Here is a 16363-nt window from a genome sequence, read left to right as displayed (position 1 = left end):
CGCGAATGCTTCGTCCGCCTGGATCATCCTCAGTAGCGTCGATTTCATTGTCGACAGTGATAATCCCTATTCAACTTTCCTACGTAGCTCCCGGCATTCCGTCTCATACCTGTCTCGTCGCTCGACCGACTCCGGTGCACAGGTCGACAACATGTCAAACATCCCACTGATAGGTCGACTCCACCTCCAGGAGTACCTGGCGCTGGCCGCCTCGTTCACCTTGGTCATCTTTGAATTCATCGCGCGCTCCATCACCATCTTTCTGCCCTCGCCGGTGATCAATTTCCTGTACCGCCTTTCGCGCAGATGCTTCAATGGCCTCTCCTCACCATACTCGCGTCGAGCACGCAACCGTAAAAAGGCTGTGTCGAGTCAGATTGCACACGCAGAGGGCTTCGTGGAGCTGTGCGCACTTTATGGCTACACCGCAGAAGAGCACGTAGTGCAAACCACGGATGGATACCTCCTCGGCGTGCATCGATTGGCAAAGCGGAAAGGCGAGGAGGATCAGCTGGTCAACGCAGGACCCGGGACTTTGCAGAAGAAGGTGGTCTACTTACATCACGGTCTGCTCATGAACAGCGATGTCTGGGTATGCATCACCGAGCATGAGCGCTGTCTGCCGTTCGCTCTGGTCGATCAAGGCTATGATGTCTGGTTGGGCAACAACCGCGGCAACAAGTACAGCAAAAAGAACATGAGACACACGCCCACGGATACAGCATTTTGGAGCTTCAGCATTGATCAATTCGCCCTTCACGACATCCCGGACACCATCAACTATGTCCTCGACACCACGTCTCAGCCGAGCCTTTCATACGTCGGATTCAGTCAGGGCACAGCACAGGCATTCGCAGCGCTCTCCGTCTACCCACAGCTGAACACAAAGGTGGATGTCTTCATCGCCCTCGCGCCTGCTATGGCTCCTCCGGGTGTTGCTTCCGGCATCGTAAGCTCCTTCACTAAGGCAAGTCCGGAGGTGCTCTACCTCATCTTTGGTCGTCGTGCAATCTTGGGCAGCGCACCGATGTGGCAAGCGCTGCTTTATCCCGCCATTTTCACCTGGTTCGTGGACAAGGGTTTGGTCTGGCTTTTCAACTGGAGATCATTGAACATCACACCACATCAGAAATTGGCCGCCTACCCACACCTGTACTCCTTCACGAGCACGAAGAGTGTGGTCCACTGGTTTCAGATTATTCGCAATGGGACGTTCCAGATGTATGACGATGAAGTGGCCAGCCCGACCAGCTTCAGCACACACAAGCAACACTACAAGGTGGCCAAATACCCCACCCGAAACATCAGGACCCCGATCGTTCTCTTGTATGGCGGAAGCGATAGCCTAGTGGATATCAACGTCATGCTACGAGAGTTGCCCAAGCATACTGTTGCGAAATGCGTTCCGAAATACGAACATCTCGACTTCCTCTGGGCCAACGACGTCCATAAGCTTGTGCTGCCGAACGTTCTCGAGGCTCTCTCGGACTACAGTGTCCCATCCGGCACGAAGAGGGACGATGCTTCCCGCTCGCGGATGTTGCTCTTGAACGATGCAACTTCGTCACCCGGCCGATCGCAGCCACCCGAGTACAACACCGACGGCGACTCGACCGCAGCGGAACAAATGGACGAGACCGACAACGACGACGAAGAATATGTGCAGGAGACCCCAGCCCACGAGATTGGCGTGTTCCGATACAGGTCACCCACGGATGTACGTTCTGCCACCACCTCCCTTTCCGAAGCCGCGCAATTGACATCCGGATATCACAGAACTAATGTGAGCGACATTGACACCTCGCTGGAGACCATCCGGCAAGCCGTGTCGACCGACAACCTCCGGCCGAGCTCGCGGTCGGAGCCGACGTCCTGGCTGGACTCGCCGGCCGTGACGCCCAGTGGCGACACCGAAAACACGAACAGGACGTTGCGGCCCGAGGGCTGGTGGTCGGGGACGAATTCGGCAATGTCCTCGACACCCGCCTTGGAGAGGCATCACCTGTTCCAATAACGACACAACGTGCGGTTCCGATCGTGTCGCGATCAGAGAAGCCGAGTGACCAGGTCCTGTTGCGCCCTGCTGTCGATGGCATGATACCTGCTATTGTATATCACCTTAGCTCATGAGCGGAAAAATGCATTTATAACCTCGAAATGAGAATTCGCACACGTTTCTTCATCCGTACATATGTCGTGTCACCGTCAGAATAGAGATGAATATTCCAAGCAATCAATCCGCCTTCTCTATAGCGTCGATGGGTTCGTTCCGTTCTTGGTCAAAACAGCGACAATATGTGGACGATTCGAAACCGCCCGAGCCGGATCATCCAGACAATGGGCTGCGTCGAGCAAACGATATCATGATAAAATTACAGATGCTATCAAGACAAGGAATTGTACAACAACATCCGGCCTGAAGTTACAACCACAAACCCCGTAGCCGGCGAAATTTAGTTCTTCCCCGATATGCCCCCATTCACTCATCGTCCTCGGGCGCATCGCTCAGATCGCTCTCGTCGGCGTCATCATCCGCCTTGCCGGCCGCCTCCTTGGCCTTCCTGCGCGCCTGCACCGAGACGCCACCCTTCTTCGACCCGTGGCGCGTGACGAGGTGCTCAATCGGGCAGCCCTCGTCCCACACCGCGCTGCTCTGACCCGTGACGGCGCGGCAGCGCGGACAGGTCTTGCCGTGGCGGATGAGGAGGTAGTGCAGGGGGTACTTGTACTCGTCCGGGATGCGCACGTCGCAGTGCGAGAAGGTCGTGTTGCGATCGACCTTCGGCTGGCCTTTCCGCGTCGTCTTCGGCACCCAGCCGAGGTACTGGCACAGCCGGAACACGTGCGTGTCCACGGCGAACGACGGCCGCTGCAGGCAGAACAGCGCGACGCAGGAGGCCGTCTTCGGCCCGATCCCCGGCAGCGTGAGCATCTTGGCGATGGCGTCCTCCGTGCTGAGGAGGTGCAGGTGGTCGAAGGAGATGACGTGTTGCTTGGCTTTGCTGATCTCGTCCTTCTTCTCGCTCTCGTCCGCGTGTTCGGCGCCGGCGGGGTCTCCGGACTTCCCCTCCAGGGCGGCTTTGCGTTCTTGGTTCTCGTCGTATGCGATTTGGATGATCGCCTGGATGTCCTTCGACTTCCTGTCGGCCAGGCCGCCGCGCTCGATGGCCTTGAAGACGTCCTTCTGCGGGGCGCGTCGCACCGCGTCCCAGTCCACGCTGCCTTTGCCGATGCCTTCCTTCAGCGTCCCGAACCGGGATACGAGACCCTGAAAGGCGGTGCTGGAGTTCTTGTTCGTCGTGTTGGCGCTGAGGCGCGTGCGGATCAGGGCGTCGAGGACCGACGGGACCTCGCCACAGCCGGCGACATCCAACGAAGGCGGCGGGATGGCCTTGGGGACGTTGACCTTGCCGTGGACCTTTTCCAGCAACCGAACCACCTCCTTGCATTCCTCGCGTGTCGGATGCTCATAATCGGGGTAAGGTGAGATGCCAGGGGTCAGTCCATAGTTCGCCTTCTTGGGCGTCTTCTTTGGCGTTTCTCTGGGAGCGGTGACTACTTCTTCGTCGAATTCATCTTTGACTGCCGAGTTCTCGACAGGTTCCTCTTTCTTCACGGAACGCTTCGAACGCTTAGAAGGCGGCGCATCGTCATCGGGGGAGTCTTCCTCGGCGCTGGGCGTAGGCAATGCCGTGCCGAGATTGTGCGGCAGATCGCCGTCATCGTTTTCTTGCTTGATCGCGGTCCTCGTACGTTTGCGACTGCTCGCGGGAGTGCGAGGACCATTCTCAGACTTCGTGGCCGGTTTTGTGTTGCTCTTCGGCGTAGCTTTGGCTCTGGCCTTGGACTTGGGGGTGGCTGCGGCCTTCGAGGTCCTCGGCGTCGCTGGCGGACTTGAAAGCCGATCCTGCCCAGAGGCTTTCGCAGTCGATGACCGCGTCGCGCGAGGCATTCTGATGGGCGAAATCGATGGACGACTTGACGCGTTATGTTGCAGACGATGCTGCGGTCGTCGCAAGCAATAGACGACCTTCTCGGTGGCGAGTTTCGCGGTGGAGCCCCAGCAAAGACTTGCGGCGGACGCTATAGACCGTCTCAATGCCAGCGCGGATTTTTTGGCACTGAGGGAGTGGACCAATCGTGTGTTTCGTGAAAGCCGCGTCAGATGATTACATTACAGACATACAAACATACTTTGAACGCCAGATGTGATTGTCAACTCGAGACGGTGATGTCCCTTGAATGACTCGGGCCCTCTTCGTCGCATCATTTCACTTCTTGACTGTGTCATGACGTACACGGGGAGCGCTTGGACCTGGTTGAAGGCTTCGTCAGGGTCGTGAGCACCTCCGAAAGTTCCAATGGAGCGACGCGCATGTATATCATTCCTCACCTGGCACAGCAATGAATTCACAAGATTCTTCCCGCAATTTTCGCGTCATTGAGAAGAGTGCATTCCTGGTGTTTCCGATGAGATGGTCACAGGCGTAGTCTAATTTCGCCATTACAAATTTACCGCACTCAGTCGCGTACGATCAAAGTCTTCACGCGTTCCCCAGAAACACCCATCTAGATCGATCATAAGCCCGTCGCTCATGCACCATGTGTGATGATTATTTTACAGTATTATTACATACGATTGTCAAGAATTAGCTCATGTCACATATCTCACAAGGTCGTCTTGCTGTTCGTGATGCGTAGGAACAAGTCGGAAAGTATCCCCGGTTGTGATGAGTCCGACGGCGACGCGTCCATTTCCATTGCCCTGAGCTGGATAGCAGGCAATGTGGACCTATCTTACATGTGCGGATCGAGACAGGTATCATCGCGTCCAGGCATCACGTCCAAGGTCGTTTGGAATCAGGGCTGGTTACGCAAGTGTGTTGTTAGACTCGCACGAACTAGTCTTCCATACGATGACTTCTCGTCAACGGTGTCTGTGAGCGTGTGTCCATTTCCGAAGAGCAACGATCTGTCAGGGCTGGCGTGATTGTCCTCGTTTGCGTATGCACTCTCGTATGGTAATGAGCCATCAAGGTTCTTGGGTATCCTCGAATATCACAGCCAGAGAGCCGGCGTGACTTGCATCAAGCTGCTTTGCGTCGAGGGCAAGATCCTCTGCTACTCATCAAGGCGCTGGGTACACTCCATGGTCTGCGTAGACAATTTTGGCGTCGCCGCAGCTTTCATGCAAGCCAATAACCAGATCTCGATCCCGTCGGTGTTTTGAAACGACGCTATTGGCGAAGCGCTCTCCCCAGCGTGGCTCGTGAGAAGCAAGAGTTTCAGGCATGATCAGATCCGGCTTAATCATGTTCAAGCGTTCTGTCGTGCCTGGCTTTCAAGGACCTTGATTCGTTCCAGCAATTTCGCTTGGAGAAAAGGGCTGAGACCAAGAATGCCTTCGCGAGTCACTATGCGGTATGTTCCCGATTCTTGATATCTGCCAGTGCCGTCGACAAATTTGCCGCTCGCATCCAATTCGACACTGCCGAAGATGTCTTCGGGCCAGGCGACTCGACCGTAGTCCGGAGGATTGCGTCGATCGCTGACGTGGATATAGCCACCACGACCACCGCCTCCCATACCACCCTGGGAACTAGCTCCTCCCGAGCCATCACTGCGGCCAGCCACGTTGCCAGGTTGTTGCTTGCTCATGCTGTGACGGCGCCGGTTGTTCTGCTGGTGTTGCGGGAAGAAGACGCCGCCACTACCCAGCGCAGAGCCTGATTGTGATGCGTAGACGTGCGCTTGCGCTTGCACATCGGGGTCCTGCGCAGCATTCTCGCGGATGACGGTGTGTAAGATGGCGAGAAATTCACGATTCTCGTTGAAGGACTCGGGTGTCGGAGGGACTTGTGTAGTGGTTCCGATCGCAAGTGCAGTATTGGGAGGCTCGGTTGGCGAAAGCGAGAGCAGCTTTCGAGGGGAAGTCTTATCCTCGTGTACGTACTGTATGAAGGATGTCATTAAACCAGGTACGCTGGACAATCATCGAACACGTTGAACGCACGATTTGAGTGCCTGGCAACGTAGAGACGGCTCTTCTCGACTGCCATGACGCAAGTCGAGCAGCTGTACATATCTTTGGGAACGATGGCAATGCTCTTCCCATCATGATTGGTGACATTTTTGCGGGTGAACACAGTGCTGATGAAGGCGGCAGGTGCGGATGGACAATTTCGAGATCGACGGACGATGGACGTTTGGGATTAATTATCATTACCTTGAGAGCTCCAGCCATTGGCGCGTTCAAGTGACGTATTCTAGGGCCATATACATACTAATGTATACCTCCAGGGCTAGGTGCAGTAGATGTCGAGATGTGTACGGGACACGAAACATGCTGCATCATCTATGACACTTCTGTGGCTCTCCGTAGCGATGATATGACCCCTCCAGCTCCTTCAAAGCCTGAATGATTGCCGGCGGGGGAAACTGAGAACATTCAGGAACACACGCCGCGAACAATTCGAACCATTTGCCCCTCGCGCGCTTAATTATGCCATGGGTGCTGTGGTCATGCACATTGTGTACACAGCAAGTGATGGTACTTAATACCTGGGTGAATAACGAATCTCACTTTTGCATGATGATTCAGCAATTGATATATGATATATGATATACATGATATTGACCGTCTGGGAAGCACATGAAGAGCAGTATAGCACAGTTGGAACATTTCCAATGTTATCACAGGAATGTATTCTCACCCACCAGGGCACGGTTGCGGGTGCGCCATGACGCCCGCGCCTCGCCGCATGCACCCAGCACCGTGAGTAGCTACAGTATCTAGGTAGGTAGGTCTTGTGCGAAGCTTCGAGAAGCTGAAGGGTTCTGCTTCCCAGTGTGAATATTATCAACCATCGACAGTTCATTTCACAAACCAGTTCAGAGAATATATTCTGATCACCACTCGACTTTTCCTTACTTCAATTCCGTTCAAAACCAAGTGCTTGATTCCCCCACTTAACCCTCGAATCAGATAGGCGAAATGGCCACGACCACGCAGCGAAGTCGTGTGTGGTTTGACATCACAATCGGCGGCGCATCTGCCGGCAAAGTCGTCTTCGAACTTTACAACGATGTCGTTCCCAAAACGGCCGACAATTTCCGTGCGCTCTGCACGGGCGAGAAAGGCGTCGGGGCGTCCGGCAAACCCCTTCACTACAAAGGCAGCGGCTTCCACCGCGTCATTCCCAGCTTCATGATCCAGGGTGGAGACTTCACCGCCGGCAATGGTACAGGCGGAGAGTCCATCTATGGTGAGAAGTTCGCCGACGAGAACTTCGAACTCAAACACGAGAAGCCATTCCTCCTCTCCATGGCCAACGCTGGACCGGGCACCAACGGCAGTCAATTCTTCGTCACCACCGTTCCCACTCCTCACCTCGACGGCAAACACGTCGTCTTCGGCGAGGTCATCGCAGGAAAGAGCATCGTTCGCAAGATCGAGAAGACACCCACGACCAGCGACAAACCGAACAAGGACTGCGTCATCGCGGACTGCGGCGAGCTCGATGCTTCGACTGACCTCGCCGAGTTCACCAAGAAGGCTCCAGATTCGACGGGCGACAAGTACGAGGATGATCCTGCGGACCAGCTTGCCCTTCGAGGTTCTGATGCGGAGTGGAAGGGAGTCGAGGTCGCCGACATCGCCGATGAGTTGAAGACCATGGGGAACGCCGCCTTCAAGCGAGGTGAGGTCGCCCTCGCCCTGGCCAAATACCAGAAAGCAATCTCATACCTCCACGAATACCCCGAGCCGTTGGACGGTGACCCAGCAGACCTCGGCCCACGCTTGATCAAGCTCCGAGTCAGCCTTCACACCAACAGCGCGCTGCAGCAGTTCAAATTGGGCGCGTACAGAGATTCCGCACAATCCGCAGACAAGGCATTAGACATCAAGGGCATTGGGGAGGCGGAGCAGGCCAAAGCTCTGTACAGGAAGGGCCTGGCACTCAAGGCCGGAAAGGATGAGGAGGGTGCGACCGAAGCATTGGAGCAGGCCGCCAAGCTCGCGCCGGAGGACGCCAGCATCAAGAACGAACTGGCCGCAGTCCGAAAGGCCGCGGCGGACAGGAAAGCCAAGGAGCGCAAGGCTTACTCGAAGGCTTTCGCGTGAAGCCCTGCCGATCATCGGCAACGGAATCCCATGTATGAGAGTCGCGGGAATCAAGATGTGGAAAGTTGCTAGGGACGGGGACTGTACAATTTAGCGACATGCCTGATGATGAAACGATCGAACCGAGAGAGGATAAGAAAGGACTCCGATGAAACGGAGACCGAAATGAATATCAAAAACACGAGAATTGTATTGAACACTAGTAAAAGTTCCTGAATCGACCTCGAGAAAATCCATTACCCATTACCCGCCTTTCCAGCTCTCCTCCCATCGAATCACTCAAAACAAAAGCTAGATCCATTTCCCGCGCGCCGCCACGTGACGAAAACATCCCGAATTAGAAACAGGCGACCTTTCGACAGAGAATCTCCACGTAACCTCCTTCTCCGGTGGGGGCTGGAGCGAAGTCGATCAAGCCTGACGCTCATCGTGACCGGACCGGACTTGACTTGCGAGAGCTCAGGCTGTGTGAGAGAGTGGACCCCTGTTTCCGGATCTCCCCCTCGCCGACGAGAGACCGTTGAGAACAGAAAGGCCTTTTGCGTTGGAACAACGTCGACGCCGCGCGGGCGGTGCTGCGTCGATGGCCGCGCATCGGAGTCTCTGCGATCCGCAACCTCGACCGACGGCCCTGGCCCTGGCCCTCGTCGAAGTCGAGGTCTGATCTTGACGCGGATGCTGGACGGAGTCGAGAGAACGACGTCGAAAGGGAATGATGGCTCCGGTTGCCGGAACCGCTGGAGTCCCGTTGATTTGCGGCTCTGAAAGCCGATGTGCGGCGGAGTCTGGTGTTCGCACCCGGACGATCTCGCATAGTCTGATTGAAAATCATCGCAGGTGGGGGGGCTCCGATGGTCGAAAAACGTGGCAAGTGGAGTCTTTTCTTCTTCCCCTCGACCAAATCCCGTCGTGCGGCTTCGACGTCCTCGTCAGTACTGAGAGAACCCGGCCAGCTTGAGCGCGCGGGGGTGCTTCTCCGAACGCATCGGACGCGGCGTTCGAGGGAACGAGTCTCCCTCGGATTGCTGGGACTCATCGGAGTCCCAGGCGTCGCTGTCCCGCCGGGAGCCGTAGGAGGTGATCGAAGTGGAGGACGAGAGCGAGGTGCTGCTCGAGCTCGACGTCAGCTTGATGGGACGCGGGGTGACGAAGGAGATGGTGCGCTGGCGGGCGTGCTTGTGAGAAGGCATGTTGAAGAGGAAGATGTCGGTGTCGATATTGACTGTTGATCGTTGTGTGTATCGAAGAGATGGTTGACGATCAGGTTCGAATGTGTTCAACAGAGCTGTCGATGCGGTCGTCGAGATATGAGGATGGATGGATGTTTTATCTAGTAGGCAGACTGGATTGATCGGTGTTCTGAATGGATGTGGAATGGTTTCTTCTTCTTCTCATCGGGATGGTCGGCCCATCATATATATACACCCTGGGAGAGGGGGAGGGGGAGGGAGATCGGACATAGCCAAAACTACGTGCTAGGTCCATGATCCGATCCGTCCGTCTGCGAACTTGCATATGCGCGCGTGCATAGCAGGCTGCCACTGCCGCACAGAATGATCTCCCGATATTCCCAGGTTCCTTCCAGACGCTCACGCGAGACATGCGGCCGGCCGGTGGGCATCGTCGATCGCCATGCATTGACAAACGTCGCACGCGGGCGCGGCGCCGTGTCTCACGCGGACACAGACGATGGGGATCAACGTCGACGAGGTCTCATATCGGCATGGAAGAGAGGGTGTGTGTGCGAATCGGGTGTGAGGGTATGACACTCGGTCGATGCAATCATGATACCACCACATGGAGACCTGATAGTTGATCGAGGGGAGTCCGATGATACTACTGCGGATGCTGGTTGAGCGGGATGCGACGGCAAGGCTGGCTGTGAGACCAACCAAATCCGCGCGGCACGAAACTCAACGAGGGAGGGCAACGTCGCGACCATCGGGAACGACATTACTTGGGAAATGGTGACGGATCGACTCGGTGATGTGTGCTCCTCAGATCATCGCCATCCATCTATCTGTACTGACTGGAAGCACATGTATCTGCCCCCCAAAAGCGCTCCTGCATGACCTGATCTGTTGCCCAATCGAGGCGCCGAACCGCACCGTCTCAAAGATGGGAAGCTATCGATGCAATCACATACGAGAGAGATGTCGAAGGACGAGCGGTCATTCGTCGATCTCGCCAATGTCGAAACGGTCATGCATTACGGTCGATGTCGGTACAAGTGCCGTGTGCATATGTGACAGATGGTCGGGGACATGCAGGCAGGTAGTATGTACTGTACATACACACATGCATGTCCATCGACACTAGAAACCCGGTTCCTATAGCGCGAATGGAAGATCGATAGTGCACCTGCATAACCTGTATTCCGAGCGGTGGCACATGCAAACACGGAATATGTGGAAACCTACTGCTTGCGAAATGTATTTCGGTGCACTCAGAATCCACCTGCATTGACGGTACGTCGTAAGCAGCAGGTCACATACACACACACATACACACACACGCTGTTCACTACACACCCATACCGCCGCCCGTCTGCTCTCCAGGCTTCGCATGACCCCAACCTCAACCCGATCCTTTTTCGTGAAAACGAATGGTTCACGACATCAACCACAATCTGGCTCCGCTCGTCTGCTGCATTCCAAGTTTTTTTGGGCCGTTGTCCATCTTGTCTGGCACACCATGTGGACCTGGACGGGCGTGTGTCATGCGCACGAGTCCAGACGCCCCCGATCCCAGACGAAACAAGAAGGAGAGAACGACCTTGGAATGAAGGGAGAGACACACGCACGGGCATGGAAGACTCCGTTGAGGAACGTGGAAGGTTGAGATCGCAAAGGGAGAAGAAAGGAAGGAAGGGAAGGAAGGAGGAGAGGCAATCTCTGGTTCATCCGCGCCGTGACGCCGCTTCTCGATTGTCTCGCGAGAAACGGCTGCCCGAACGTGGGAAATGCAAATGGTCGTCTCACAACAACAACGGCGAGCACGGGCGGAGAACAGCTTCGACGATGAGGAAGTGTGGGATGCATGAGGTCATGTCTCACATTGGGTCCCACACGAGCAGAGAGTTGAGCGAAACCGTTCATGCGGTGCTCGCGGGCCCAACTGTCTCGCGGGCGAAACCCCAGGGGGCTTTTCCCCGTGCCCTTGCTCACACATGCTCACCGTTTGTTTGTTTTCGATCAGTACGGTGGAACCCTGCTTCTTTCCCCGATTCTTTCTCGCCCGCGATGAGGTTATTGTGTTGTGAACACATCCTCGTAGCCGCCCGTCCGGCAGACCTCATGTGGCGCGATCGGGGCGCTGAAAGGGGCCTCAACCGTCTACAGACGTCGCGAATCATCCTGCGTAATGTTAACATTGGAGGTTATTCGACACTAGCATCGCCCTCGTCAGCAGGCGGAGAAACAATGCCCTGGTAGAATTCTCTCGTCTGGTCGAGTCGTTTGACCACCTGCATGCTGCACTTGAGTGCATTTCAGTGTTGAAACGGTCGTCCCGGAGCACCACCCATGCGAGACTTGCGGGTCATGCAGGGTCGGTGGAATGGGTCAGAACGAGCGTGTGGCTGATCATGGCAGCATACACATCGCCAACTCGTCGCTGTTGAAACGCAGGCGTGTGGCAGCAAGCCGGATGAGGCGGGCGGTGAGTACCAGCTGACATCGCCAGGTGATGTGAAGTGCATTAAGAAGGTGGAGATGGTTGTAGATCAGGTTTCGGGTGGAGGGGGGGAATTCGTGGGCTTCTGACTCGCTGGAGCTCACATGGACTCCAGCTCCCGCCTCCTATTAGGGTTGCGATCGCCCCAACCCCAACCCTGGCACGAGCACAACTCCGAAAACCAACTGTGTTGCTGACTGCTTTCTCCCATGTCAGAGGAAGTTGTATACTATGTATGACTACTCTTTGCAGTGAAGGAGACTTCAAGCTGGTCAGCTGTAAAGGATGGCGTGAGACTATGATGGACGACGGCGCTCGCCGACGTCCTCAGGACAGAACGCCGAACGCCCGTATTACTCTGGCTACCTGCGACGGCCTCACCAAGTGTGACTGGTCTGGCGATGGCATCCAACAGCACCTTGCATCACATGTCGGCAGAGACTAAACGCGGTTCATCCCCGACCTTTCAATTCAGATCCCAGGTCTGACGCGGCCGTACGATGACGCACATGAGCCAAGATTCACAGTGGTAATCCTGATGTCGAAATCCTGTCGAGTACATTTTATACATGGAAACGTAAATCGCCCGGTTGAGAGGCGGCGTGATGTTGTTTCCCATTCCCCATCCGGCCATCATCTCTGTCACGACAAGCACGACAAGTCATGCTGCCCGCTCGTTTTCCGCAAACAGAACCGCAGATGACAACTTTTCACTGCGAAGAACCTCCGGAGATGGTGATGACTTGACCTGCATTTCAATTCTCGGATTAGCCGGGAGCGCCGGGGGGTAATATGTGCGTGGGAGGACCCCGGGGGCGAATCTTACCGTTGACCCAACCGCCATCTTCCGAGGCCAGGAAGGCCACGACGCGAGCGACATCGTCAGGAGTCGCACAGCGCTTCAAAGGACAGTGCTCGGCCATCATGTTCTCGATCTTGTCCGCGGCCCAATCAGGAGTCGCGCCGGGGATGTAGTGCCCTGCGGAAAGGTGAGTCAGCTCAAGTCTGTCGCTAGAAGCAGGACCAGTGACGAGATAGGCGCCTGGCCCTCAGTGGGCGATCCGATACATACAAGCATTCTGTGTGAACATGTCCGACTTGATTCCGCCGGGAGCGACACCGTTCACCGTGATCCCTCGGACGCCGAAATCGGTCGCGAACCCCTTGATCATGCCGATGACGGCCATCTTGGAGGCGTTGTAGAGAACGTGGTCGCGCACGCCCAGGAGACCGGCGGCGATGGAGCTCATGAGGATCAGGCGCCCGTTGTCCTCGAGGTACTTCCACGCCGCCTGGCCGACGAAGAACTGCGCACGGGCGTTGAGGTTGAAGACGTGGTCGTACTTCTCCTCGGTGATCTCCTCGGTCTTGTCCCAGGACTCGGTGCCGCTGTTGCTCATGACGATGTCGATCTTGCCGAAGTGCGCCTTGGTCTCGGAGAACAGCCGCTCGATCTCGCTCTTCTTGCTCACGTCGGCCTGGATGCTGATGGCGCGGGCGCCGGTGCCGTTGCCCTCGATGATGGCCACCACTTCGTCAGCCGCCGCCTTGCTGCTCTGGTAGTTGATGACGACGCTGGCGCCTCGCTTGCCGAGCTCGATGGCGCAACCTCTGCCGATCCCGCGGCCGGCACCGGTCACGAGGGCGACCTTGCCGTGCAACGATGCGGACTGGACGAGAACGGGCTGTGCGGTCGACATGGTGTATGTGAGTTGTCAAACGGAAAGAAGTGGAAGCTGGAGGGATTGAGGTCAGCCAGATGTATCGTGATCAGCTTTGACGACCCGAGCTCAAGAGACAGGCGACGATGCAAGAGCTCTAGATTGTCTCGAGGTACTGACATGTCGATTTCGGTCGTGAGTCGTAAGTAAAGGAATATTCGATCGAAAAGAATCTCGGATTGATCAATGATCACGCGAAAAGTGAATGGAGCACCTGAGTTGATATCGAAGGGCAGTTGAAGATCGCGTCAAGCGAGAGAGTCAAGGGAGATGATATGGATCCATTGATGTAGTATATACTCCCGTCTGCACACGAGCATGTCCATCTCGGTTGACGGCATTCGCAGACATCTTGCCGGTCGTGTGTGTCTGGATCCCCGGAACAGCGGGGCCGACATGCTGCTCCTCCTGCTGTGCGCCTGTTATAGATCCCCATCAAGTGGTCTCGATCGGACAATTTCAGACGCCTTCCCCGACCATGCCCATGCCATGCCAGAGGTTATAAATACACTTCGAGGGCGCGCCGCATTTCATCGATGGTAGATGGTCCTCAGCGCAGGCTTGTCAAGGTAATAATATAAGAGAGAAGAAGTTGGTTCGGATCGCATGTGGTTCCCATTCGCTGGCTGTGGGTCCGGGGCTTTCGGAGGATTCAAGACGTCGGAGCGAGCGAGAGCGCCGTCGAGCAGCCTGGTCCATATCTTATATGGGTTACCGTAGTAGTACGGAGACCCACGACGGTGATTCATTCTCGGTATCAGAATGTGGTTGGGCGATCGTGCTGTTCTCACTCGAGCTGTAAGCTTCTATTGCATTGTTGTACAAGACGCCCGTCCAAACTTGGGACAGTCGTAAGGATGTCATCTGGTCGTGCCGTCGTTCGGTCCCTCGTTGTGTAGACCAGGGCGGCGTGTGTATGCGGCTGCCCAGCGCACACATCGCACCTCGCGCTTATGCAACAGCACCGAAGACCGAATCGTGCGAGCCGCGAGCAGAGCACCCTACGGAAAGTTTGGATCCGCAGCATGTGCATCCGTACATGATCATCGTCCTCGCACACTTCTCGACGTCCTGCAACGTTTACATTGTTCCCCCTCTTGATCTGACGGCAATTGCTTTTCCATCGCCCTTTGAATGCTGAGTGTGTTTCGCCGCGGCGGGACTCCCGAAAAAGGCAATCTCTGAAGTCTGGCTCTTGCGTCGTTCTGGAACTGGCCTCGTCAGGCTCGCTCGCTGTCGTCATTGTGGTCGAATTCATATGTGATCGAGATGTCGGGACAATCTATACGACGAGTGCTGTCTTCCTACCTATATTCCATACTTCTAGGGAGACTCCATGTTGGCGCCGTGATCAACACCATCCCAGAAAATTCCAAGGCAACGAAAGAAATGAATCAACTCCCCATCGGATTCGTAACCTACCATCTCTCAAAGTTTGGCAGCCCATATGTTTGTGACCTGGGTGAGGCTAGCTACGGTTAAGAACACTACCTTGAATATATACAGCCGTACATTCGTCGAGCTCCTGAAGTCATTTCGGATATTTCTAGGCTATAAGTTGTACCTTAGGAAGTTATCCAGAGTGCTCGGACGTCCATGCAGAGATCATCGTTGTCCTCAGTCCGCCAACTCGGCATGCCCATACCTCGCGACTTGAGATCACCTTGAATACGAAGGAGACTCTCATGCTCATTTCCAAGAATTCCCGCCAATGCCATGCAATGTGATATAGGAAATGGTCTGATAGCAAAGCGGCTACGCCAAGATCCGTGGCCCGACAATGGTCAAGATCTTCGGGAAGGCTCTGACTCGATCTGTCTCGTAGAGGGCTGCCTCCACGATACTGTAGAGTAGCAGGAGGTCATGAGTCCCCGCGATGACTCGCCATCATGATTTTGCGGCGCCAAAGCACATGGAGCATCCTTGTTAGAAGGCAGCAGGTCCTCCTCTGGTGCCACGACCAGCCGACCCTCTTCTGGCATGTTCATCGTCATCGCTCATGTCGGCAGAAGATTGAGGTGGAGGCCTACTAGCGGTGAACTGCCGAACAAGATTCGATACGGCCATAGAAAATGTCATTGTCAAACACAGCTTACATACGACACTCCGGCTGTCGCTCCCCTCGAATGTCGGGAACGCTGCATGTCCAAGGGGAATGTCAAGACAAAGGGCGGGACGGCGGCAAGCACAGTACACATTTGAATCGTGCCATGAATTCCGGCCGCCACGTCTGACAAGAAGGATGATAGCGATGGAAAGCAATAAGGTTGGCTCATGCCGGTGATCCGTGGTCCTCGCATACGGGGACCGTGCAGCGTGCTTGGAGACTCTAGTAAATGGACAGCATGATTGGCTTAACACGACAAAACTCCTCGCTATAGAGTTCGGAGGCGCTGACCTTCCAAGGTTTGCTTTCGACTTGCTGTGGCAATCCTGGAGTATGATTGGCCGGGCGCGACACCCACTTCCAACAGAGCGCTTAATGCCGCACGCGCTTTGGCTGGCACGTTTTGGCCGCCAGCGATTGCAGCGGTGCAGCCATACTGAATTCGTTCTCTCTCTCTCGCACCTGTGATGATGGTGATGATCACATACAATATAATATATACGGGTATGGTATGGTATGGCACGGCCGGAAACGCAGGTGTGATGGCATTCTCCATGGTGGTGCTGGTGCTGGTGCTGGTGCTGATGCTGCAGCCAACGAGGGCTCACTCTGACGAATCTCTTATGCACACGCCTCTCGCGCAGTTGGCACATCTTCCAACCTCGCTACCTGCGTATGGCTCCCGTCTCGCATTCATATCCGACAGACATGATGACCACCACATCAGGACATCTG

General features: G+C 55.5%; 7 protein-coding genes across 7 annotated transcripts; 3 read left to right on the top strand and 4 right to left on the bottom strand.

Moving 5' to 3' along the window:
- Nucleotides 1-7: 7 nt before the first annotated feature.
- On the top strand, nt 8-2130 carry K489DRAFT_393472 (alpha/beta-hydrolase; the record flags this gene model as incomplete). Its single annotated transcript, XM_033606779.1, has 2 exons — nt 8-1690; nt 1927-2130. The coding sequence occupies exons 1-2, from the start codon at nt 152-154 to the stop codon at nt 2128-2130; spliced, it is 1743 nt and encodes a 580-aa protein (XP_033461080.1). The 5' UTR covers nt 8-151.
- A 75-nt stretch (nt 2131-2205) lies between these two features.
- K489DRAFT_378431 (DNA glycosylase) lies at nt 2206-4238 on the bottom strand. Its single transcript, XM_033604403.1, has one exon. The coding sequence runs from the start codon at nt 3950-3952 to the stop codon at nt 2480-2482; it is 1473 nt and encodes a 490-aa protein (XP_033461079.1). The 5' UTR covers nt 3953-4238; the 3' UTR covers nt 2206-2479.
- A 1078-nt stretch (nt 4239-5316) lies between these two features.
- On the bottom strand, nt 5317-6115 carry K489DRAFT_315739 (uncharacterized protein; the record flags this gene model as incomplete). The annotated part of the gene is made up of 2 exons (XM_033601109.1): nt 5317-5952; nt 6014-6115. The coding sequence occupies 2 exons, from the start codon at nt 6113-6115 to the stop codon at nt 5317-5319; spliced, it is 738 nt and encodes a 245-aa protein (XP_033461078.1).
- An 879-nt stretch (nt 6116-6994) lies between these two features.
- On the top strand, nt 6995-8125 carry K489DRAFT_368968 (uncharacterized protein; the record flags this gene model as incomplete). Its single annotated transcript, XM_033602994.1, has 1 exon — nt 6995-8125. One exon carries the CDS (start codon nt 6995-6997, stop codon nt 8123-8125), a length of 1131 nt encoding a protein of 376 aa, XP_033461077.1.
- Nucleotides 8126-8277: 152 nt separating this feature from the next.
- Nucleotides 8278-9306, bottom strand: K489DRAFT_171963 (uncharacterized protein). Its single transcript, XM_033599383.1, has one exon. It carries the CDS (start codon nt 9159-9161, stop codon nt 8550-8552), a length of 612 nt encoding a protein of 203 aa, XP_033461076.1. The 5' UTR covers nt 9162-9306; the 3' UTR covers nt 8278-8549.
- Nucleotides 9307-10812: 1506 nt separating this feature from the next.
- K489DRAFT_171935 (uncharacterized protein) lies at nt 10813-11692 on the top strand. Its single transcript, XM_033599382.1, has one exon. It carries the CDS (start codon nt 10933-10935, stop codon nt 11557-11559), a length of 627 nt encoding a protein of 208 aa, XP_033461075.1. The 5' UTR covers nt 10813-10932; the 3' UTR covers nt 11560-11692.
- Nucleotides 11693-12510: 818 nt separating this feature from the next.
- On the bottom strand, nt 12511-13500 carry K489DRAFT_387637 (NAD(P)-binding protein; the record flags this gene model as incomplete). The annotated part of the gene is made up of 3 exons (XM_033606342.1): nt 12511-12548; nt 12627-12779; nt 12873-13500. 3 exons carry the CDS (start codon nt 13498-13500, stop codon nt 12511-12513), a joined length of 819 nt encoding a protein of 272 aa, XP_033461074.1.
- Nucleotides 13501-16363: the final 2863 nt, after the last annotated feature.

The sequence above is a fragment of the Dissoconium aciculare genome (assembly GCF_010015565.1).
Source record: "Dissoconium aciculare CBS 342.82 unplaced genomic scaffold K489scaffold_4, whole genome shotgun sequence".
Classification (NCBI taxonomy): Eukaryota; Fungi; Ascomycota; class Dothideomycetes; order Mycosphaerellales; family Dissoconiaceae; genus Dissoconium; species Dissoconium aciculare.
The sequence above is the reverse complement of the archived record's forward strand: the minus strand, read 5'-3'. Positions and strand labels throughout refer to the sequence as shown.